General features: G+C 41.7%; 1 protein-coding gene across 1 annotated transcript in view; it reads right to left on the reverse strand.

Moving 5' to 3' along the window:
* Positions 1-14166: 14166 nt before the first annotated feature.
* Positions 14167-25405, reverse strand: part of LOC136146464 (UDP-glucuronosyltransferase 3A1-like) — a 32404-nt gene continuing 21165 nt past the window's right edge. The window contains exons 5-7 of the mRNA XM_065905369.1: positions 20134-20365; positions 15558-15777; positions 14167-15198 (exon numbers count right to left, since the gene is read on the reverse strand). Of these exons, the coding sequence (XP_065761441.1) occupies positions 14922-15198; positions 15558-15777; positions 20134-20365 (729 nt within the window). The 3' untranslated portion in view covers positions 14167-14921. The remainder of the gene's footprint in view (positions 15199-15557; positions 15778-20133; positions 20366-25405) is intronic.

The following is a 25405-nucleotide window of genomic DNA, read 5'->3' on the forward strand; positions in this document are numbered from 1 at the left end:
ATACTGGTGTTACAAGGGTACTGCCCTTGACTCAAAGGCTCCCCTCTGCCCCCAGGCCCCCAGGTGCTGGCACTTCCTCCGATGACCCTGTTACCCTCCAAGTCTGCTCCCTCCAATACAACCCAGAAGGTCTCCCCACAAAGTTCTCAACCTGAAGGTTGGTATGTAGGGGACACGCTGCATATGAAATATCCAGTAGAGGCAAATTCATGAACAGAACACAGATGGGTTGCTGTCAGGGCCTGGGAGGGGGGCCGTGGGAGTGACTGTTGCATGGGACAGGCTTTCCTTTGGCAGTGCTGGCACGTGATACAGGTGATGGCTGCACAAAAGGGAGACTCAACCGTACATTTCTTAATGCCTGATTTTATCAGGCGTGGATTTCACCTCATTGTTTTAAAACCCTATGAGCTAATTACTCCTATGATTCATGTTCCACAGATAAAGAAATTGATGAGCACAAAAATCAGGCGACTTGCCCAGCTTCCACCATCATCGTGGCTCACAGAAATTCACACACCGTCAGGACTGCAGAACCCCGAAAGGTCATCCAGGGCCACCCCTTCCTCTGGCAACTTGGAAACTGGAGCTTGTTGGTTAAGGAAGCTGCCCCCAAATCCCGGCCAACAGTGAAACTGGGGGCTTCAGACCAAGCAGGGCTCCACCACCTTTGTGAATACTACAAAAGCATTTCAAAGTACAATTTGATGGCCCCCAGGCAGAGGAGAGCAGGGTAGAGTCTGGGAAAATAACCCTCCTGATCTGTCTTTGCAGACCTCCCTAGCCAGTGACCCCACAAGCAGTTACCTCCAGAATCTAGGCTGATATATCCAGGGGAAAAAATGACATTCTCTCCTGCCATCCAGCCTACCATGGTACTTGAAATGCCCACGTTAACTACCGTTTTTAACCATTTAATGAGCCAGTTCATCAACAAGTAGCTAATATTTATCCTGTGATAGTTTCAAAAAGTGGAAGTGTTAGTTGCTGAGTCTATCCAACTCCTTGTGAACCCGTAGCCCACCAGGCTACTCTGTCCATGGGATTCTCCAGGCAAGAATACGAAGTGGGTTGCCATTTCCTTCTCCAAGGGATCTTCCTGACCCAGGGATCAAACCCAGATCTCCTGCATTGCAGGCAGATTCTTCACTCTCTGAACCACCAGGGAGGCACCACTGGAGCAAATTACTCCAAGAAGCAAGCCCTTGGCTGAATACTGAGAATCATGAACTTTGAGTACTGAACTCCTCTAGTTAGCAAGGCAGGAAACAAAATTTGCTTTGGAAGAAGGCAGGATGAGTCGAGTTTTGGTGAAGGCCACCCTCAAGCTTCTGAAGTTTGCATGAAGGTACCAGGGCAGGAATCTGTTCCCAAACGTATGTCACCGGCATCACAGCACTGAACAAGCGTCCCTGACTCCAGAAGACCCTCTCTCAGCCTGGAGGAGCCCTCGTGGGGACAACAGCCGGGTCAGTCGAGCCTGCGCCAAGCAAGAGGCTGCCATCCGAAGCGCGTGGCTGCAGCGACACCTTGTGTTGGCACCGCGTCTGCGCAGGTTGCTGGGTGAGACGCCCGTTCGGTCCATTCCCTCAACAAACATCTAATAAGCGCTGGGCACTGAGCTAGTAGTCGGGGCGGAAGGGGGAAGACAGCTGAGCCAAGGAAACTCAGTAGATGCAGCCAAGCAGCCTTGGAGTGGGGCTTTCTCAGGATTTGTCAGAGGAGGTGAGGGTTGTCTACTTCCCAAGTGCCAAGGCCAGAGTGAGGGGGGAAAAAAAAGAAAGAAACGATTATAACTAGAGAAACAAAAGTATTTAAGTCTGATTGAAGACTAGGTGTCTGTAGTGGCGGGAGTGAGAGAGATTGGGCGGGGATTTGGGAAGCGGAAACTGGGAGAAAGATAGAACTGGGCAGGTGGGCAGGCATCAGATCCCCTAGAGCCTCGGACACCGTGGTAGTGAGTCTGGAGCCTGTTCTGAGAGCGACAGGAGGCCACAAAGGGTTTCAAGCGAGGGAGCGGCCGTCTGTATGGAAGACCCTTCTGGATAAAGTGTGGGGGACAGACAGGAAGGTGGGACAGACTGACTGCGGGAGGTGAAACCAGGCTGGCAAGAGCCAGATGACAGCTCATGCTGCCAGGAAGGCGATGTTGGCGGTGGGAGCAGAGAAGATAAAGAGATCCATCCGAGATGGAGAAGAGGGGCCCACCGGCTGCGGAGGGAGAGGCCCCCAGGCCCCACCCAGAGCTCTGTCTTGTAGCTTCGCATCCCAAGCCCCATGGGGGCGGGCCTGGATCTTTGGGGCACAGAATGAGTGGAGGCAGCAGCAGCAAAGCCCAAGGGGACTGGCCATGGTCACCATATCTCTTGACATCGGACTGGGTTTAAAGGCTCGTCATCCCACCGTCCTGAGATGCAGCTGCCTGCCGCTAGCTAAGTAAGCTCTCTGCCTGCATTCCGGGAACCGTTGTGGAATGGGTTACGGAAAGCTGAACGTGCATGGAGGTCTGTCTCTTCATAATTCTCAGCGAGGTTCATGGAATCTCTCTGGCTGGATTCAGAGAAAAACTTGAACAGAATCTTCGGGGAAGAGAGAAACGCCCAAGTCCCGGGTTGCTCTTTATTGGGTCGTCTTTGGTGCCATCTAGTGGCAGTGCAACCTCCCTCCCGGTGCCCGCTCTTCTCTTTTCCCCTCCCTCTTTCTTTCGCCTCCCCCTCCCCATCTCAAGCAGGGTTGAGTGTACAGCTAACAACCAAAGACACAGGTGGATCTAGTTACAACAGACAACGTTTGAAGACAGTAATTGGGAAAAATTGAACCACCTCTACTGACTCCACAATCTATTCAATTAACTGGTCATTACTACGTGGTAGATGAAAAAAAAAAAAAAAAAAACAGTGGTTCCTCAGGACGTTTCCCCATAGAAACTATTTCTCTGGAATAAATATCAGATCCCAGTGTGCAGAGTAGCCTAGCAGGCTAGCGTGTCCCCGTTCTGAGACTGAAAGACTTAAAATTTGAAAAGAGTCGTGGTTTCTGCAGAAAAGACTGGGAAAACCCCAGAAAAGGTATAATGACAGGTGTGTATCTGTGTTGTTGACATTGTGAGAGTTCCCTTGTCTAATCTATCTGAACTTTATTCAACTAAGGAGACCTTTAACATCTCTAGCTATGCGAGGGACTATGCTAATTCTGCAGGTGATGTTATAGAGCTGTGCTTCCAAAGAAACATGATCCTGCCTCCCAGGGGACATCTGACGATGTTTGGAGACATCATCGGTTGTCACAACAGGGGTGAGGAATGGTACTGGCATCTGGTGAGTAGAGGCCAGAGATGCTGCTCAGCGTGTGAGGAGAGCCCTTGACAACGAAGAATTCTCCAGTCCAAAATGTCAGTCGTGCTCAGGTGGAGAAGCCCCGCTGTAAAGAAAGACCTGGGACCAGCAGGGGTGCTGAGATCACCCCTGAAAACCAGACATGCCCACCCTCCACCCCAAACACAGCATCTCTAGGCGTGAGTGCTGGGAATCTGCATTTCATGTTTCCAGGTGGTCTTTGCTAACACATAGCTAAGTCTGAGAAGCAGACTCCCACTCTAGTAAACTCTATTCTCTCATTTTGTCTCATGTCTAGAAATTCTTTTCCAGCCCACGCTCAGGCTGCACTCTATAGACTCCTAACGCTGCATTTTCACTGCAGCCATTACTACCTACCTTGTTTTCTTTTCTGGACCCATTCTTTCCCTCTCCATTCTAGACATCTTAGTTCATCATTCAGGCCATTTTATTTCTTTGGTGACTTTTTTCTCAGCCCTCACTTGTCAGTCTCCCACAGCCCCTCATGAATGCCTGCCTAACTTGGCTCATTGTGTCTCTATGTCCTCTCTTTAAAGGCCGGATGCAAACTGCACCTGAACAAACCCGTATACCAGGGTGAACAGGTACCTTCTGAAACATGCAACTCTACTCTTAGATGACATTGGTGGGGTCTTCTTCCAATCTTTCCAGAGGCTGATTTAAATCTTTGCCACTCACCTTCACACCTTGTCTTGAAATTCATAGTAAAAATGGAGCCACCAGATATGAACTCACTCACATGACTCTTCTCTGAGTCTGTGAAGATACTTGTCTCTGAGACTATCTCCTCTTCATTCTCACTCCCCCCAGAGGGCGTGCTGAATTACCTCCCATTAAAGGAGAATCTCTCCACCTACAGCATGGATCCCAGTCTCTCCTAGATCCTCAGCGATCAGCTATGCCCTCCTTGCCTTTCTGGGTTGAATATTTAGCTTGTTTTCCAGCTTTTTTGTTTTTCATTTACATAGATTTAAAGCTCTCCCTAGCCCTCTAAGGGCTTCCCAGGTGGTGGGTGCAGTGGTAAAGAATCTGCCTGTCAATTCAGGAGATGCAGGTTGGATCCCTGGGTCAGGGAAGATTCCCTGGAGAAGGAAGTGGCATCCCACTCCAGCATTCTTGCCTGGAGAATCCTGTAGACAGAGGAGATTGATGGGCTACAGTCCATGGGGTCACAAAAGAGTTGGACACAACTGAACACATGTGGCCTACCTTACACCCAACAGTTTATATCTCTCACTCCCCCATCCTCATATTCCCCCTCCCTCTCAATATCTGTAACCAACTCCTCCCTTTCATTCATGAATCTGCAGTGGTCCCTCAGCCCCAGACTCCCTCCAGCTCTTACCCTTCAAAGCCAAACTACTTGGAAGAGACTCTGTATTTAACTTTCTCATGCCCCGTCCCTACTTCGGTCCACTGCAGTCTGGCCTTCACTCTGTCACTCCAGAGAACACACACTCAGGGAGTCATTACCAGCCTGACTGCCGACTTCAACATTCTCCTTATTTCACTCCGCCCAGCAAGACCTTCTTCAATCCTTCTTGAAACTCTTTTCTGTCAATGTCTATGAATCTAACTTCCTATCTCCCTTCCTCTCAGGTCTGATCTCTTTGGTGTCTCTCTTGTCTTCTGCCTGCCTTTTTAAATGCTGCTATTTTCCAGGATTCAATGATCTATCCTCTTCTCACTCTCATATATCCTGCAGCAATCTCAGCCTCATCCACTGTTTATTACAACTCATCCCATATCTTTATTCCAACTTGTTCACTCTCCTCAGCTCCAGAGCCAGATCTCAAATTTCCACACACAGCGTGCACTTTAATAATCTACAAACATTTCAAGTTTAATGTACCAGAACCAAACTCATTATCTTTGCCTCCTTTTTATTCCTTGCCTCAGGAAATGGCAACACCATTTTCCAGGTCATTAACTGAACATCATCCTAGACTCCTTTTCACCCTCTGCCTTGAATTAGCAGCCAATTCTTGTAAAATATCACCATTTTGACACCTCCTGAATCTGTTCCTTCCCCTGCCTCCATTGCCATGGATACCACTTTAGCCCAGGACCTGGTCCTCTCCTATTTCCATTATGGAAATTTCCCCTCAACCGGTTCCCAGCTTTCAATCTTGTCCTTCCAATCTATCATCCAGGTGACTGGTCAAGTGATCTTCATCACATGGAAATCCTAATTGCATACTCAAGTCTAAGATCCTTTGGTTGCTCCCCACTGTGTGCAGGCAAAGAGCAAACATCTTAGCATCTGATGTGTACATTGGCCCTGCCTATCTCTGCAGTCTTTTTTCTACTAATCTCCATCCCTTCACAATCTATTCTACATCCACACTCACTCATACTCCACAAACACATCATGGTGTTCTGGACCTCTGGGCCTTTGTACATGGACTCCCACTTTCAGGAACACCCTCCCTCCCTTGTTGGTCTAGGGAAATCCTACTTTTCCTTATAGAACCACTATGGTGAAGCCTCATATAACCACTCACTTCAGAGTAAAACAGCCTGCATCTTCCTTGGTATAATCTGTGCAAAGCCCATAGACATCCACACTGCACTACGACGTAACTCTTCTCTTTCAGGACTGCCTCTCCTACTAGGTCCTTAAAGGCATTGACCTGTCATTCTATTATCAGCACTTACCAGAATACTAGAGACTACTACTGGAATTCATCATTACTATCATTAGATAATTACTATTTGAATCGAAATACAAATGAATATTCACAATTTAAATCTCACTACTTAAAATACACAATGACAAAATTAAAAGATTTTTGCAGCTGTAAGATTTTGAGGAAAAAAAATAAGAGCTTTGAAAACAAGAGAGAATTCCATCTCCTTATTATGGTTTAACTATGCCCCAGACTGGAGGCCAAGGGATTGGACACCTGGATAAATGGTATTACCACTTACTAAGGTTCTTTCCAACTTCATGACCAATCCAATCAACTCGCTAATATAATTTTTAACATACTGGGTCAGTTTAATAAGAATTCTGATTCTTATCTGATTCTAAGTGGTCAGTTCTGCAGGCAAGGTGTCAAAGTAATAACACAACTTAGGATTTTAGACAATCCAAAGTCTAAACCAAAGCTCAGTCTTTTCATTGTTTTTAACTTGGAGATATTTAACCTTCCTGAAGCTCAGTTTTATCATTGGTCACACAGGCTCCTTACAGCAATTTACCCAAAGACTTCACACTCAAGCACCCAGGACCTAGTGACTGCTCCATGATGGTTGTTTCCTTCTCCTTTACTGAAGGAAATTGACCTTCTACATGTTTATCTGAGCACCTCTACGCAAAGATGACAAAAACCTCTCCCACTACCAAGCCATTTCCATGCTAGACAGACAGCCAAGAATGCTCATAAGCATTCTGATTTTCTTTTTAGAAAGTAACATCTACTGTCTCCTTTCCTTTTTAGCTAAAGTGAAACAAAAGTGATCAATATAGTATTAATGGGAAAAAAACTTTGATTTACCTTAAATGCTAACCTGTTGCCACCAATTGCTTTGAACTGAAACTGTGGACGGTCTCTCTTGCAACTAGGAAGACTGGTCCCCTCCCCCCCCATCCCCCTTGGCCCCTCCCTCTCACCTTCCATCCTCACCCCTCCTGGTCCTCTCTCTTCCTGCCAATTGGATATCTTGGAATCACTGCTGCAAACTTACAGTCTCATTGGCTCAGCTCATTGTCAATCGTGATCCTGGTCCTGCCTTTTCTTGAGTTTACACTTCTGTTGCCTAGGAAATGCAGTGAGTGTCAAAGCCTGAGCTGTTTACCCTAGGAGAGAAGCCAGCCGGAAGTTGACTGGCAATTGTTTGGTTTCTAGAAGGGCATAAAATTGCTTCCTAGGTTTTATAAGATAATGTTAGGCAAATTCTCTTCTTTCTTTAGGCAAATCTTTCCTGCCCTTCTGTTGTCTCCAGATGACTTGCTGCTAGGGTGTCTAATTATCAAGTGAGACTTAAAATTACAACACAAGGGAGTAGGCAGGTATAATTACAGGTGATTCAAAGTTCTCCCACCTTCTCACAGACACACAGAGAAGATGTCATTTCCCACTGTTTCCATCCCTGGTGTTTTGTTTTGTATTTTTTCTTTCTCCTCTTTTTTTCACTTCTCATCTCTTTTTATACTTGTTCCCTAACAGTAAGTTTTTCAGAGGAGAAGTGGCCCTGTTTAGAAAAGAAAACTCCTAAATTATGTTCTCTCTCATTGTACCTATGGCATCTCTCCTACCTTCATCATCGCCTCTTTTCTTGCTTCCGTAATGAAGTGACACAAAGAATGGAAGACTAGAACCACGAAAATCTGTTGTTATATTATATGTATTCTCAGGCAACTGTGGCCATTGATTTCTACAATCTCTAGAGTAGACTCTAAATCTACCTTGTCAATTTCTCAAAATTACCCTGGAGATCAAGGGGGTGTGTTCTCTCTGGATTTTAATGAAGGTTTGTCTTGGCTGAGGGGATTTCCAGCAGGGTATAAATTGAGGGACCAAAAAAAAAAGCCACTTGTTTGAAAACAAGTCCTTTTCTGTCTTTGGGGTTAGATGCTGAGGACCCCTGCCTATGGTTCATGACTCTGATCAAGCCCTAAGCTGGTGCTGACACTGACAGGGTTTAGATGCGCTCTCCACCTCCACTGCAGGGTAGTTCTGAGTGTCTTCTCTGCACACTACTATCCATTTCATCAAGAAATACCTCTTCTTGTAGCAGATGACCTCATGGCATCAAGCTGTCCAATTGACTTTCACTAGGTGAAAATGGGCTTCCCTGGAGGCCCAAATGGTAAAGAATCTGCCTGCAATGCAGGAGACCCAGGTTCAATCCCTAGGTTGGGAAGCTCCCCCTGGAGGAGGGCATGACAACCCACTCCAGCATCCTTGCCTGGAGAATTCCATGAACATAGGGGCATGTCAGGCTACAGTCCATGGGGTTGCAGAGTCGGAAACAACTGAGTGACTAACACAACAAAGTTAAATTAGTGCGAAATTACTAAGCCAAACTAATAAGCTATCAGGGAGCAATTACTTAGATAAGATGCACCACCAATGATAGATACATCTGCCTTTTAATTAATCAATAAGATAATGGGAAACTGACTGAGAGCCATTAGAGGGCCAGGAAAGTCTGAGTCATCTTTGCACATTCCAAGGTGCTCAGCACGGTACACTGTACAGAGATGAAATCAGTCAGTGTTGGTTGAATCAAATTGTTGACCTGGATTAAATGCATTTATATGAAGACTATTTAAAATATAAAATCTGCTTTTCAGAAAAAGTTAACTCCTGTACTAAGTAGAAGTTTATGTAAGACCACATACATTTCATTTACTTCCTTTCACTTGAATAACTAGTTGTTAACATTTAAATAAATAATGTAACCATCTTGCAATAACTTGCAGTTAGGGTGTGATAAACAAAACAAAGAAAGGTTGACATACATTAAGACAGTATGGTACTGGCACAAAGACAAGCCTATTATACAGAGTGAAGTAAACCAGAAAGAAAAACACCAATACAGTATCAGTTCAGTTCAGTTCAGTCGCTCAGTCATGTCTGACTCTGTGAGACCCCATGAATTGCAGCACGCCAGGTCTCCCTGTCCATCACAAACTGCCGGAGTCTACTCAAACCCATGTCCATCGAGTTGGTGATGCCATCCAACCATCTCATCCTCTGTCGTCCCCTTCTCTTCCTGCCCCCAATCCCTCCCAACATCAGGGTCTTTTCCAATGAGTCAACTCTTCGCATGAGGTGGCCAAAGTACTGGAGTTTCAGCTTAGCATCAGTCCTTCCAATGAACACCCAGGACTGATCTCCTTTAGGATGTACTGGTTAGATCTCCTTGCAGTCCAAGGGATTCTCAATACAGTATACTAAGGCATATATATGGAATTTAGAAAGATGGTAATGATAACCCCGTATGTGAGACAGCAAAAGAGACACAGATGTATAGAACAGTCTTTTGGACTCTGTGGGAGAGGGAGGGTGGGATGATTTGGGAGAATGGCATTGAAACATGTAAATTATCATATGTGAAACAAATCACCAGTCCAGGTTCAATGCATGATACAGGGTGCTCGGGGCTGGTGCACTGGGATGACCCAGAGTGATGGGATGGGGAGGGAGATGGGAGGGGGGTTCAGGATGGGAAACTCATGTACACCCGTGGCGGATTCATGTCAATGTATGGCAAAACCAATACAATATTATAAAGTAATTAGCCTCCAATTAAAATAAATAAATTTATATTTTAAAAAAGACAGTATGGTACTGGCACAAAGAAATATAGATCAATGGAACAAAATAGAAGGCCCAGAGATAAATCCACACACCTATGGACACCTTGTCTTTGACAAAGGAGGCAAGAATATACAATGGAGAAAAGATAATCTCTTTAACAAGTGGTACTGGGAAAACTGGTCAACCACTTGTAAAAAAAAAAAAATGAAACTAGAATATTTTCTTACATCAAACACAAAAATAAACTCAAAATGGATTAAAGATCTTAAAGATCTAAATGTGAGACCAGAAACTATAAAACTCCAAGGAAAACATAGACAGAACAATCTCTGACATAAATCACGGCAGGATTCTCTATGACCCACCTCCCAGAGTAATGGAAATAAAAGCAAAAATAAACAAATGGGACTTAGTTAAAATTAAAAGCTTTTGCACAATGAAGGAAACTATAAGCAATGTGAAAAGACAGCCTTCAGAATGGGAGAAAATAATAGCAAATGAAGCAACAAAGGATTAATCTCAAAAATATACAAGCAGCTCCTGAAGCTCAATTCCAGAAAAATAAATGACCCAATCAAAAAATGGGCCAAAGGACTAAACAGACACTTCTCCAAAGAAGACATACAGATGACTAACAAACACATGAAAAGATGCTCAACATCACTCATTATCAGAGAAATGCAAATCAAAACCACAATGAAGTAACATCTCACGCCAGTCAGGATGGCTACCATCCAAAAGTCTACAAGCAATAAATGCTGGAGAGGGTGTGGAGAAAAGGGAACCCTCTTACACTGTTGGTGGGAATGCAAACTCATACAGCCACTATGGAGAACAGTGTGGAGATTCCTTTAAAAACTGGAAATAAAACATGATCCAGTAATCCCACTGCTGGGCATACACACCGAGGAAACCAGAATTGAAAGAGACACGTGCACCCCAATGTTCATCGCAGCACTGTTTATAATAGCCAGGACATGGAAGCAACCTAGATGTCCATCAGCAGATGAATGGATAAGAAAGCTGTGGTATATATACACCATGGAATATTACTCAGCAATTGAAAAGAATGCATTTGAATCAGTTCTAATGAGGTGGATGAAACTGGAGCCTATTATACAGAGTGAAGTAAGTCAGAAAGAAAAACACCAATACAGCATATTAACACATATAAATGGAATTTAGAAAGATGGTAACGATGACCCTATATGCGAGACAGCAAAAGAAACACAGAAGTAAAGAACAGGCTTTTGGACTCTGTGGGAGAAGGCAAGGATGGGATGATTTGAGAGAACAACATTGAAACAAGTATATTACCATATGTGAAATAGATTGCCAGTCTAGGTTCAATGCCTGAGACAGGGAGATCAGGGCTGGTGCGCTGGGATGACCCTGAGGGATGGAATGGGGAGGGAGGTGGGACAGGGGTTTAGGATGGGAGACACATGTATACCCATGGCTGATTCATGTCAATGTATTGCAAGAAAACACTACAATATTGTAAAGTAATTAGCTTCCAATTAAAATAAATTAATTAATTTTTTATAAAAGAGAGGTTGACATAAGGGAAAATCACATCTACAGAGCACTGGTATACATCAATACACAAAAGTATCAATATGAGATCACAGCTGGTGGTGATGCAAAAACAAGTAAGCACAACAACAATGAAAGGAAACGTACGTGAAATCTTGAACTTCATCTCAGAATCTTAAAATGAACCTCTAAAAATAGGTATTTAATGCATAAATTCTTAGTTTATATCATGTTTAATGTCTATTAAAGCTCAAAATTAAATATTTTCCTGTGCTTATAATTTCTCAAATGTGTAATTCTATGTCATAATTATGGAAGACCCCAGGATCCACTCATAAAATAGACATGGATTAGGTCTGAGTATGTGAACTTGACCCCTAATCTGACCAAGGCTTTTACAATTAGTCTTCTGATTCTCCAGAAGATAGCCCTACTTCATGCACACACATATCTCCTCCTTTTTCAAAATTTGGAAATTATAATGTATTTGCATTTTCAGTTATATTTGAATGCAACAATACTCCCAAATACTAAAATCTGAGGCACCCAAATAGAAAAACACTTAAAAACATGTATTACCCATAGGGATTTTCAAATCAATTTTAAAGTCTAATCTGTGTATAAAAAATGGCATCCACTTTTGATGGATGTACACAGCTACAAGACCACCACTGAATTCAAGATACAAAACATTTCCATCATCCCATTTACAGTCCCCCCTCCCACAGCCTATAGCCCCATGCAACCATTAGTCTACCTTTTGTCAACAGAGGTTGGTTTACATTTTCTTGAATTTATATAAGCGAATCAAGTGGATATATATTTCTTTGAAGTCTGGCTTCTTTTGCTCAGCAAGATCATTTTGAGATTCATGTATACAGTTGGGTACATCAGTAGCATGTTCCTTTCTATTGCTAAGCCATAGTTCTTTTATGGATGTTCCACAATGTGTTAATCCATTCACCAATTTTCTTAAGCTGAAGCTGTTACAAATAAAGCCACTGTGAACATTTATGTTCAAGTTTTCAGGTGGACACATGTTTTTATTTAACTTAAATAAATACCTGGAATTGGAATGGCTCAGTCAAATGGTAAGTGGATGCTTAACTGTTTGGGAACCTGTAGAACAACTTTCCTAAGTAGCTACATCACTTTAGGTTCCCATCAGCAGTGAAACATGTGGATTCCAGTAGCCCTATCTCCTTGCCAACTATTGGTGTTGTCAGCGTTTTGAATAAGAGTCGTAATTCAATAACTACCTACACTACAAAGACTTTCTTTTGGAGCTTTTATACTCTCAGCATTTATGTTTAGGCCTTTTTGATACACTTTGAGTTCATTTTGTGTGGTATGAAGTCCAGTCAAAATCCTTTTGTGAGATACATCACCCTTGTGTTCATGGCAGCACTGTGCATAATAGCTAGCACAGGAAACCACCAAAATGTCTCTTGACAGATGAATGGATAAGTAAATGCGGTACAGATATATAATGGGATACTGCTCAGCCATAAAAAAGGATGACATAATGCTACTGGCAGCAACGTGGATGAAACTAGAGATTATCATACTAAGTGAAGTAAGTCAGAAAGACAAAGGAAAAAGTGCCATATTATCACACTTATATGCAAAATCTGAAATACAACACAAATAAACCTGTCACAGAAACCGACTCACAGACATAGAGGAAGACATAGTTTTCAAAGAGGGTAGGGGTATGCAGGGTTGAGGAAGAGAGGAATCAGGAGTTTGGAACTGGCAGATGCAAACTATTACATATATAGAAAGGATAAACAACAAGGTCCTACTGACTAGCACAGGGAACTGTATTCAATATCCTGTGATAAACCATTATGGAAAAGACTATGAAAAAGAATATATCTATCTATCTATCTATCTATCTATCTATATATATATATACACACATATATGCATAAATAAATAACTGAACCACTTTGATGTAAAACAGAAATTAACATAACACTGTAAATCAACTATGCTTCAATGAAGTACATTTATAAAAAATATCCTTTGTGTATATTAAATTAAGGCCAAGCCCCATTCAGATATATAATTGTTCCAGTACAGTGTGCTGAAAAGATTTTTCTTTTTCCATTGAATTGTCTTCACACTTTTGTCAAAAATCAACAGAACATATTCAGTGGGTCTATTTCAGGATTTTCAAGATGTGCCTGCTGAGTTGCCAGAAAGAGATCACAGAGACCTTGTATTCCCAGGAATGGGAGCCAACAAAGGACTGTGATCAGAGAGTGATGAGATCAGATTTCCTAGCTATCAAGGCCAAGCTGGCAGCCAGCCCTGCGGAGGATACTTGAAGGGAACAAGCTGGAGGCCTCATTCTGGCTCACTGGCCGCTATTGATCAGATTTCCTGGACTGGGACAGACCCTAGAAAGCAGCAGAAAGTGTTGGCTTCAATGAGTTACCTGATTGTCAGGGACAATTTTGTGGTGAGAGCAGGAAAGAGGGAGATACCAGCCAGGGAGCCTCATCCTTAGGTCCCTGTGTTGCCTATGAGGGGAATAAAACCCTGGTCATTCATTCCAGGGACAACCCAGAGAGGGCTGCATGTCTGTCCCTCAAGGAATTTATGCCAGAGATCAGTTTACAAGATCTCATTAAGAATTGTAGAAATATAACCTTATCTCTCACACACACAGACACACTCACTTCTGCATCTCACATGCTCCTGACTGTGTGGGACTCCCTTATGGCATAAGTACTCACAGACCTGGGCAGACACCAGGCACCCAGTTCTCCATACAACCAGGCAGACCCCATCCCAACATTGGCAGGTATGGGTCTTTACCTATCTCTGCAGGGAGCATTTGTAGTAACTGCTTCATGTTTTCCTTTGAACTATCTCAAGATGTGACTAACAACCCAGAATTAAGCAACCCAAAACTGTAGTTGCTAGGGCCATCTCTTGTTTCTAACATTTTCTTCATCATATTTTAATCCACTGGACACCACACAATGAAGCTTTTAAGGAGGAGTTTAATTCCATTTCAGAATGCAAAAGCAAACAGGAAGACAGGATCCTCGAAGGTAAAATATTTCATGAGAGCAACAAACCAGAGAGGCAACTTGGTAGAACAGTACAGGACAGGTGTTCAAAAAAAATTTTTTTAAAGCTACAGACAGCAGGATGAGTCATCATACCAGCCCTCCACCACCTGTCTCCAGGAAACAAAAAAAACCCTTTAAAACTCCAGAGTGTTTAAGCCACTCTTTTTCTAGCTTCTGTTACTAGGAACTGAATGTCATCCCCAAGGGTTTACCGCATGTAGAGATGTTCTTTGCTAAGTGGGATGGCGGATGGAATGTTTCCTAAATCAAGAGGTTTGGGCAGCCACGGCTCCTGGACCTAAGGCCCCCAAGCCTTGCATGGAGGCTCCATTTCTCCACTTAGGTTTTCGTGACCCTAATTATTCAACTTGGGAATCTTGAGGATGGAACACTGAAACATGGGCAGCAGGTGGCCTCAGCTGTGGACCAAAGGCAGGCTCCAGGCCTGACAGTGAAGGAGGTGCTCTGCGCAGGAGGGGGCCAAGTCCTCACAGGGGTGTCCCCGCCAACCTGCAGGACAGAGGCCAGGCTTCCTGAGCTGTGAGGTGAGACGAAAAGGAAATGCAGGAGGAAGGCCGACAAGGAAGAACCGACCAAACAGATCGAGTGAGCTTTATGGAAAGTGAAAGAAAGAGAAACAGGGAAAGAGCCTGAGAAGGCTCCACTTAGCCTCAGGCCTTCTTCAGCTTCCTGGCCCCACACAGCCACCTGGCCACCAGGCCCAGCAGCTTCCCACAGAGCCACACAGTGCCCAGGGTGACCACCAGCAGGAACAAGAGGACGTCCAGCAGGTACTGCTCATACCACGGCTGCTGGAAGGCATGGGGCTTGAGGTGGGCTGCACCCCCTGTCTGGAGGATGTGGTCGATCCAGCCCACCAGCCGCTGGGCTGGGGTCAGGGGCTGCGAGCGCCTGATGATGCTGGCGGCCTCTGCGGCAGATTTGTACCTGTCGACAGAGACAGAGGGGAGGTGTTAACTCAAGTGGTCTCAGAATTCTTGGAGACCTTGTATCACACACACACGCACACACACACTTTCTACCATAGGCACAAAAGACTTCCTTTCAAGGAAAATTGTTGGCCTGGTCTTGCCACTGTCCAACTGAGTCTGCTTAAAAAGTTCAAATTGATTCCTGCATGCAAAGACCCATGCTTAGTATTGAAAGTGCTGACATGTAAAAGTACACCAATATTATGCTGTGCCCTGGAAGTTTCAGCTTTTACTGCACTAAGACCCACGTGGTGTCCATCATGGCTTACACCTCCATCAAGCATTAACAAACCACAAGCCCCGAGAGCTGCACACCTCTTGTCTTCCATGACTTGCTTCATCTTCAGAGCCAATGTCTCGGCCTTCATCTGCTCTAACTGGATAGAGACACCAAACTTTTTGGTTTCTACTCGGAGCACATTTTCATGCTGGTCTGCAAAGACAGGAATCCCCACCATGGGCACGCCATGATGGATGGCCTCCATGACACTGTTCATCCCACCTTGGGTGACAAAAAGGCGGATGCGAGGGTGTGCTGTTGCAAATTAGAAAGAGAGCAGGACACCTCAGGATGAAAAGTTTCAGGACAACAAGCAAAGCAACAAGGGCAAAAAGAATGTAAAAAGGGATCTCAACATGCTGTGGGAAAAAAAAATGAATTTACTGACTTATCTCAGGAAACATTCAAGGGTGAATATTCTTTTTTTTTTCCATTTATTTTTATTAGTTGGAGGCTAATTACTTTACAGTATTGTAGTGGTTTTTGCCATACATTGACATGAATCAGCCATGGATTTACATGTATTCCCCATCCTGAATATTCTAAGACACAGATTCTGCTCTTGTCTCTGTACAGAAACTTCTCACTCAGCCCTAATCCATCTAAGACTCAGAACCCAGGGAAAGCTGCAGAGAAGAGTGATAAGCAAGGTATATTCCTCCCCCCACCTATTCATCCATCCATCTCTACCGTATCTCTGCTTCTCATCTCTGTCCTCTATTACTCTCTCCCACAGTCATTCTCTACGTCTCTGTTTCTCTCTCTCTCTCTCTCTTTCTGTCTCTTTGTCTTTAGGTCACTTGATCTTTTGCTCTCTAGGTCTCTCCCTCTCTTCTCTACTACCTATTCATTTCTCATTTATCTGAATTTTTAACACTATCATTGACATAACAACTCACGTGGCATTTATAAAACTTACCACTACAAGTATTTTCTCCTCAATTTTATGAGAAATCTCTAAGGTGGGGAATAATGGACCATACTTTCATCATTTCCAGTTCCTGTATGCCTACCCCACCCTTACTTTTGTTGTTGTTCAGTCACTCAGTGGTGTACAATTCTTTACAACGCCATGGACTGCAGCACGCCAGGCTTCCCTGTCCTTCACCATCTCCCACAGCTTGCTCAAACTCATATCCATCGAGTTGGTGATACCATCCAATCATCCTGTCCTCTGTTGCCCCATTTCCTCCTGCCTTCAATCCTTCCCAGCATCAGTGTCTTTTCTAATAAGTCGGCTCTTCGCATCAGGTAGACAAAGTATCGGAGCCTCAGCTTCAGCATCAGTCCTTCCAAGGAATATTTAGGATTGATTTCCTTTAGGATTGACTGATATGCTTGCAGTCCAAGGGGCTCTCAAGAGTCTTCTCCAACACCACAGTTCAAAAGTATCAATTATTCAGTGCTCAACCGTCTTTACAGTACAATTCTCACATCCATACATGACTACTGGAAAAACCATATATGGACATTTGTAGGCAAAGTGATGTCTCTGCTTTTTAATACACTGCCTAGGTCTGTCATAGCTTTTCTTCCAAGGAGCAAGCGTCTTTTAATTTCATGGCTGCAGTCACCATCTGCAGTGATTTTGGAGCCCAAGAAAATAAAGTCTGTCACTGTTTCCACTGTTTACCCATCTGTTTGCCATGACATGATGGGATCGGATGCCATGATCTTAGGTTTTTTCGAATGCTGAGTTTTAAGCAAGCTTTTTCACTCTACTCTTTCACCTTCCTCAAGAGGCTCTTTAGTTCCTCTTTGCTTTCTGCCATAAGGGTGGTATCACCTGCATATCTGAGGTTATTGCTATTTCTTCTAGCAATCTTGATTCCAGCTCCTGCTGCATCCATTCTGGAATTTCAAATGATGAACACTGCATATAAGTTAAATAAGCAGCCTTGACCTACTTCTTTCCTTCTTTGAGTCAGTCTGTTGTCCCATGTCTGGTTCTAACTGTTGCTTCTTGACCTGCATACAGGTTTCTCGGGGGGCAGGTAAGGTGGTCCGACATTCCCATCTCCTTAAGAATTTTCCACAGTTTGCTGTGATCCACACAGTCAAAAGGCTTTAGCATAGTCAATGAAGCAGAAGTAGATGTTTTTCTGGAACTCTTTTGCTTTTTCTATGATCCAACAGATGTTGGCAATTTGATCTCTGGTTCCTCTGCCTTTTCCAAATCCAACTTAAACATCTGGAAGTTCTTGGTTCATGCACTGTTGAAGCTTAGCTTGAAGGATTCTGAGCATTACTTTGCTAGAATGTGAAATGGGTGCAATTGTGTTGTAGTTTGGACATTCTTTGGCATTGCCCTCCTTTGGGATTAGAATGAAAAGTGACTTTTTCCAGTCCTTTGGCCACTGCTGTGTTTTCCAAACTTGCTAACATATTGAGTGCAGCACTTTCACAGCATCATCTTTTAGGATTTGAAATAGTTCAGCTGGAATTCCATCACCTCCACTGACTTTGTTCATAGTGATGCTTCCTAAGGCCCACTTAACTTCACATTCCAGGATGTCTGGCTCTAGGTGAGAGATCACACCATCGTGGTTATCTGAGTCATGAAGATCTTTTTTGTACAGTTCTTCTGTGTATTCTTGCCACCTCTTCTTAATATCTTCTGCTTCTCTTAGGTCCATACTATTTCTGTCCTTTATTGTGCCCATCTTTGCATGAAATGTTCCCTTGGTATCTCAAATTTTCTTGAAGAGATCTCTAGTCTTTCCTTTTCTATTGTTTTCTTCTATTTCTTTGCACTGATCACTGAGGAAGGCTTTCTTATCTCTCCTTGCTTTTCTTTGGAACTCTGCATTCAGTTGGATATAGCTTTCCTTTTCTCCTTTGCCTTTCAGCAATTTGTAAGTCCTCCTCATATAACCATTTTGCCTTTTTGCATTTCTTTTTCTCAGGGATGCTTTTGATCACCGTCTCCTGTACGATGTCACGAACCTCCATCCCTAGTTCTTCAGGCATTCTATTAGACCTAGTGCCTTTAATCTATTTGTCACTTCCACTGTATAATCATAAGGGATTTGATTTAGTTTATACCTGAATGGCCCAGTGGTTTTTCCTACTTTCTTCAATTTAAGATTGAATTTGGCAATAAGCAGTTTCTGATCTGAGCCACAGTCGGGTCCCAGTCTTGTTTTTGCTGACTGTATAGATCTTCTCCATCTTCGACTGCAAAGAATATAATCAATCTGATTTCGGTATTGACCATTTGCTGTGTAGAGTTGTCTTTTGTGTTGCTGGAAGAGGGTGTTTGCTATGACAGTGCATTCTCTTAACAAAATTCTGTTATCCTTTGCCCTGCTTCATTTTGTACTTCAAGATCAAACTTGCCTGTTACTCCAGGTATCTCTTGACTTCTTACTTTTGCATTCCAATTCCCTAAGATGAAAAGGACATCTTGGTTTGGTGTTAGTTTTAGAAATTCTTGCAGGTTATCATAGAACTGTTGAACTTCAGCTTCTTTGGCATTAGTGGTTGGGGCATAAACTTGGATTACTGTGATATTGAATGGTTTGTATTAGAAACAAACTGAGATCATTCTGTCATTTTTGAGCCTGCACCCTTATTGAGAGAAAACTAAAACAAGTGTTAATGAAGAGTTCATTTCAAACTCTGCCTCTCAATAGGGGTGTGAATCAGAATTCACTTGGTTTCTTTGGAAGGGGGACTTCTTTTCCCTACTCCATTCCTTCTTAATTCAATGTTCAGAACTCTCTATCTTAAATTCCCCAATATGTTTTTGAACCACAATTTTGGCTATGACCTTCTGATTCAGTCAGTGTGACAGTGAGGAGTAGCCAAAAAAACAGTAAAGAGACAAAGAAAACCTTTTTGGTTGTAATGAGCTCTCTACTATCAAAGGATCTGATGAATCAAATAATCAGCTATGAGATTACTCAGTTTGGCATGTAGATATTATGGTACACCCTTCAGACACCACCAGCATCAACTTTGTAAAGGTTTGAGTTGCTCACACCTGTGGTACTAAGGAGAATGTATCAATATGTATGGATACATGTTTGTATAATGGCACAGGGCTGATAAGGAGAATGGGGTGGCAGAGGGTAGATCAATAGCATCACCAAGTCAATGGACATGAATTTGAGAAAACTCTGGGAGATAGTAGAGGACAGAGGAACCTGGCATGCTGCAGTCTTTGGGATTGCAAACAGTTGGACATGATGTAGCAATTGAGCAACAACAAAAAACTCTGAACAAGGGCTCAAGAGACCATGGGAAACAGTGACAATGTGCCCCCTTACATGAGTTCTCAGACAAACTGTTGGAAAAATCATCTTGGATTGTGTTTGAGCACCCCTCTTTAGTGCCAGATAAGGTATGGTCAAAATAAACTGAAAGTGATATCACTTCTGACTGCAGGTATCAGAAATGGAAAAGAAGAGAAAATGTTGTTTGGGGCATTTTCAAGGTATAGCCTGATTTCTCAACAATTCCAGTTGGCTGTTCCATTCCTTGGAATACTCACCTTCATTTATCAGCTGCTTCTTCTCATGCTAATAGGATTGCCTAACTAGAGGTCAGAGCCCTAATGAACCCCAAAGAGACATAAGGACGAGAGAAGTAGACTTGGAAAGTCCTTACCCAAGAGGTCATTCTGAGGAAGCCAATCCATGATTTTTACATTTGCTGCCAATTTGACATCTTTGGGCCAATGAGAAGGCTTACACTTCCATATCACCCCTTGAGGGATTTGAGCAAACGCAGCATTCATCTCCTTGATAATCTCCTGGGACTGATATCTGCTCACGATGGAGCCCAAGGCCACAAGGACAAAACCAGAGTCTCCAAATTTGGCAATGAAATTCTCAAGTTCCTGCAGAGAGGTAGGAAAGGAAAGGAGGTGAATAATGTTGTCAATGAAAGCCTAGACAGCCAAAAAATGAAAATCATCTATTTACTGAACATACTCTCCTGTTAACAGAGCTTACTGCCTTGAAACTGTTCTCGTAGCCTCTAAGACAGCTCAGTGCCCTCTACACCATGCTCAGATCCTCTGGATAGATGGCCTTGAAGAAATTTTTATGAAACTTTGGGACACTTTTTCCCATATAAATACTTTAAATACTCACAAATGGATATGAAAAGAGCTTTAGGTAACCAGCCACCATAATGCTGCACATTGCACATAAGGCACTTAAAGACTGCAGCACCAACGTCTAGACCCAGAGCTTTCATGTATAACAATGTTTTATGGAAGAGGAAAGTTGAAGTGGTGGGAATCTCTTTCTTCATTGAAAACATGATCCCAGTACCAGAGTCATCCTCAACTCTCATTCTAGGTCCAGGCAGATATGGTCATTCAGGAGTATTCCTATGTCAGATCAGAGGAGCTAGAGCCTGGGGGAGTGTAGCCTGCTGTCCTGGCCCATTTGGGCCTGGTGGGCCTTCTGGGGACTGAGGTAGACATGCTGGGAGAATATTCAGCTGTAAGTCTCCTTCATAGTCTTTTTAGAAACTGTATAGCTTCTTTGTTAGGGTATCTGTTAAGGTCTGTGGATCATTTTTTAATTGATTTTTTGTGTGTTGTTGAGTTCTAAGTATTCTTTGTATATTCTTAACATCACTCTTTACCAGGTAGGTTTTTGGCAAATATTTATTTCCAATCTGTGGTTTCTCTCCTGCTTCTCTTGACAAGATCTTTCTCAGGACAGATAAATTTCAATTTAACATACTTATCAACTCTTTTAAACTATTTATTAACTCTTTCTTTCATAGAATATATCCTAGGTTTTATGTCTAAACAGTAATCACCAGACTCTATTTCATTTAGATTTTTTCCTATGTTATCTTCTAGGCATTTTATAATTTTCCATTTTATATTTAGGTATATTGATCCATTTTTTAGTTAATTTTTGTTAAGCAGGGAAGGTCTGGGTCTAGATTCAATTTTTTTGCAAGTGAATGTCCAGTTGCTCCAGCACTTTTTGTTGAAAGTATCTTTTCTCCATGGTATTGCCTTTAATCCACTGTCAAAGATCAGTTGACTAAATTCATGTGCATCTTATTTGTCTATTCTTTTTCTAAGACCACACTGTCTTGATTACTGTCCTTCACAGTAAGTGGCAAAGTTGAGTAATATCAGTTCGTCAACTTTGTTCTGTCTTCAATATTGCATTAGCTCTTCAAGCTTTTTGCCTCTCCATAAAATTTGAGGATCAATTTGTCAATATTCACAAAATAACTTACTGAGGTTTTGATTGTGATTTACAATGAATCTTTAGATCAATCTGAAGAAAACTGACATCTTGACAACATTGAGTCTTCCTATCCATTAACATGGAATATCTCTCCATTTATTTAGTTCTTTGACTTTTTTAAATCAGAGTTTTGCATGTCTCCTCATATAAATTTTGTATATATTTTATTAGATTTATTTTTAAGTATTTCATTTTGCAGAATGCTAATATAGGTGGTACAGTGGTAAAGAATCTGCCTGATGATATAGGAGATGCAAGTTCAATCCTTGGGTCACGAAGATTCCCTAAAGAAGAAAAACAATTATTCTTGCCTGATTAATCCCATGGACAGAGCAGCCTGGTGGGCTACAGTTTATGGGGTTTCAAAGAGTCGGACATAACTGAGAAAGCATGCAATATATAATATTATGTTTTAAATTTCACATTCCCTCTGTTCATTGCTAGTGTATAGGAAAGGGATTGGTTTTGTACATTAAACATATATTCTAAAATATATATATATATATATTCTGTGACATTGCTATAATTACTAATTAGTTCCAGGAGTTTTTTCTTGACTTTTCTGTATTTTTACATGGACCATCCTGTTATCTGTGAATAAAAACAGTTTCATTTCTTCCTTCCTAATATATTTGATTTTTGTTCCTTTTTTCTTCTTTTTTGGTCTTACTGCTTTAACTGGGACTTTCACTAGAAGTTAAAAAGAGGTGGTTGTGGCCAGTCCACCAGAATTAGCTCCAGGATCCCCTGGGGTTCTGCAGTCAGTGGCATCATGACGCAATCTTGCCAACCAGCAGCTTGCCAACTGCCCCACAAAGCAAGGCCTGGCAACCAGCTGGACCAGAGTCAACTCACACCTACCAGAGCATCCACGGTAGTCAACCTGCCACAGCATAAGAATCCATGCAGCCCAAAAAGGACAGTCCAGAAAATATAGCTCTGGTACGCAGAGTGGGGGGTGTGCGCCATTGTGACATATAGGATGATCCCTACAAAAGATCCCTTCTCCAAGGTCAGGAAAAGTAACCAACCTAACAAGTACATAGAAATTAAAATAGCAAATTAGGCAAAGTGAAGTTACAGAAGAATATGATACAAGCAAGTATTAATAAATAAGATACTTAAGTGAAATAAAGACAGCAATCTACCAAAATAAAGAAAAGAATTCAAGATGATAATCATAGAGATGATCAAAGAATTCAGGAGAAGAATGGATAAACAAACTGAGAAGTTAGAAGTTTTTAACAAAAAATTAGAAAATATGAAGAGGTACCAAATAGAGGTGGAAAATACACTAACTGAAGTGAAAAACGCACTAAAAGGAACTGACAGAGTAGATGATACAGAGGGATGGATCAGTGAACTGGAAGACAGAGTAACGGACATCACTGAAGCTGAACAGGAAAGAAAAAAGAATCAAAAGAAATGAAGACAGTTTGAGAGGCCTTGGGGACAATATCAAACATACTAACACTTTATAAGGGTCCAGAAGGAAAAGAGAGAGAGAAAGGGGCAGAGAATATTTATGAGGACATAATAGCTGAAAACTTCCTTGACCTGGGAAATGAAATAGACATCCAGGTACAGGAATCACAGAGAGTCCCAAACAGGATAAACCCAAAGAGGACCATACCAATGCACACTGTAATTAAAATGGCAAAATTTAAAGAGAGAATAATAAATGCATCAAGGGAAAAGCAACAAGTTATGTACAAAGGAACTCCCATAACGGTATCAGCTGATTTTCAGCAGAAACTCTGCAAGCCTGAAGGGAGTGGCACAACATATTTAAAGTGATGAACGGGAAAAACCTACAAACAAGAATGCTTTCATTTAGATTTGATGGAGAAATCAAAAGTTTTACAGACAAGCAAAAAGATAAGAGAGTTTAGCACCACCAACCCAGTGCTACAAGAAATGTTAAAGGGGCCTCTCTAAACAGAAAAGAATAGGCCACAATTAGAAACATGCAAATTACAAAAGGAAAAACACACTGGTGAAAGTAAATATACAATAAAGGTAGTAAATCAATCACATGCAAAGCTAGTATGAATACAAAAGAACAAAAGTAGTAAAATTGTCTATTTCCACAACAAGCAGTTAAGATATACATAAAACCAAAAAAGAAGTAAAATATATTGCAAAAAAGCAGTTATGAGGGGAGAGGGAGTAAAAAGCAGACTTGATAAAATGCATTTGAAATTAAGACTAGCAACTTAAAATAATCACATATATAAATGGATTGCTATATACAAACCTCATGGTAATCACAAATCAAAAATCTATAATAGATACACACATAAAGAGTAAGAAATTTACACATAACACTAAAGATAGTCATCAAATTATAACAGAAGAGAACAAAAGAAGAAAGGAACAAAAAACTACAAAAGCAACCCTGAAACAATTACCAAAATAGCAATAAGTACCTACCTATCAATAATTACTTTAAATGTAAATGAATGAAATACTCCAAACAAAAGACATAGAGTGGCTGCATGGATACAAAAACAAGCCCCATATATATTCTTCCTATAAGAGACTTACTTCAGATCTAAAAACACAGACAGACTGAAAATGAGGAAACGGAAATAGGTATTCCATGCAAATGGAAATCAAAAGAAAACCAGGGTAGCAATACTTACATCAGACAAAATAGACTTTAAAACAAAGACTATAATAAGAGAAAAAGAAGGACATCACATAATGATCAAGGGATGAATCCAAAAAGAAAATACAACAATTATAAATATATCTGCACCCAACATGATGTTGTTGTTTGGTTGTTTAGTCACTAAGTCATGTACAACTCTTTGCAACTCCATGGACTGTAGCCTGCCAGGATCCTCTGTCCATGGGATTTCCCAGACAAGAATACTGGAGTGGGTTGCCATTTCCTTCTCCATAGGGGATCTTCCACCTAAATACATAAAATATATATTAACCAACATATGTTGAGGATGTGGGAAAGTTGCAACACTTACACATTATTGTCAGGAATGCAAAATTGTGCAGTCACTATGTAAAACAATACATCAAAAAATTAAAAATAGAACTAATAAAATAATCCAGCAATCCTAGTTTTGTGAATATACGTAAATAAATGAGAATTATGACCTGAAAGAGATATCTATATTCCCATGTTCACTGAAGCGCTATACACAGTAGCCAAGATGTGGAAACAACCTAAATGTCTATCAAAAGATGAATGACTAAAGAAAATGTGGTATAAACATCCTCTGTAGTGTAAGCACCCTCTTCTCTTTCTGCTTTCAATCTGCCTTCAGTTCATTGGGTCACAAAGAGTTGGGCATGACCTGGAGACTGAACAACAACAGTATAAACATACAATTAGCTTGTATTATTTAGCTTTGTAAACAAGGAAATTTTTCAATATGTGTAAACATGAATGAAACTTGAGGACATTATGCTAAATGAAATGTCAGTCACAGAAGGGCAAATACTGCAGGATTTCACTTATATAAAGTATCTAAGATAACCAAATTCATAGACTCAAAGAGTGGAAGTTGGTTTCCAAGGACTGGAGGAAGGGGAAATGAGTAGCTACTTTTCAATGGAGGCAGGGTTTCGGTGAAGCAGAAAGAATAGGATCTAGAAATCTGCTATGTAGCATGGCACTTATAGTCAATAATAAT

The sequence above is a fragment of the Muntiacus reevesi genome, chromosome 14, assembly GCF_963930625.1.
Source record: "Muntiacus reevesi chromosome 14, mMunRee1.1, whole genome shotgun sequence".
Classification (NCBI taxonomy): domain Eukaryota; kingdom Metazoa; phylum Chordata; class Mammalia; order Artiodactyla; family Cervidae; genus Muntiacus; species Muntiacus reevesi.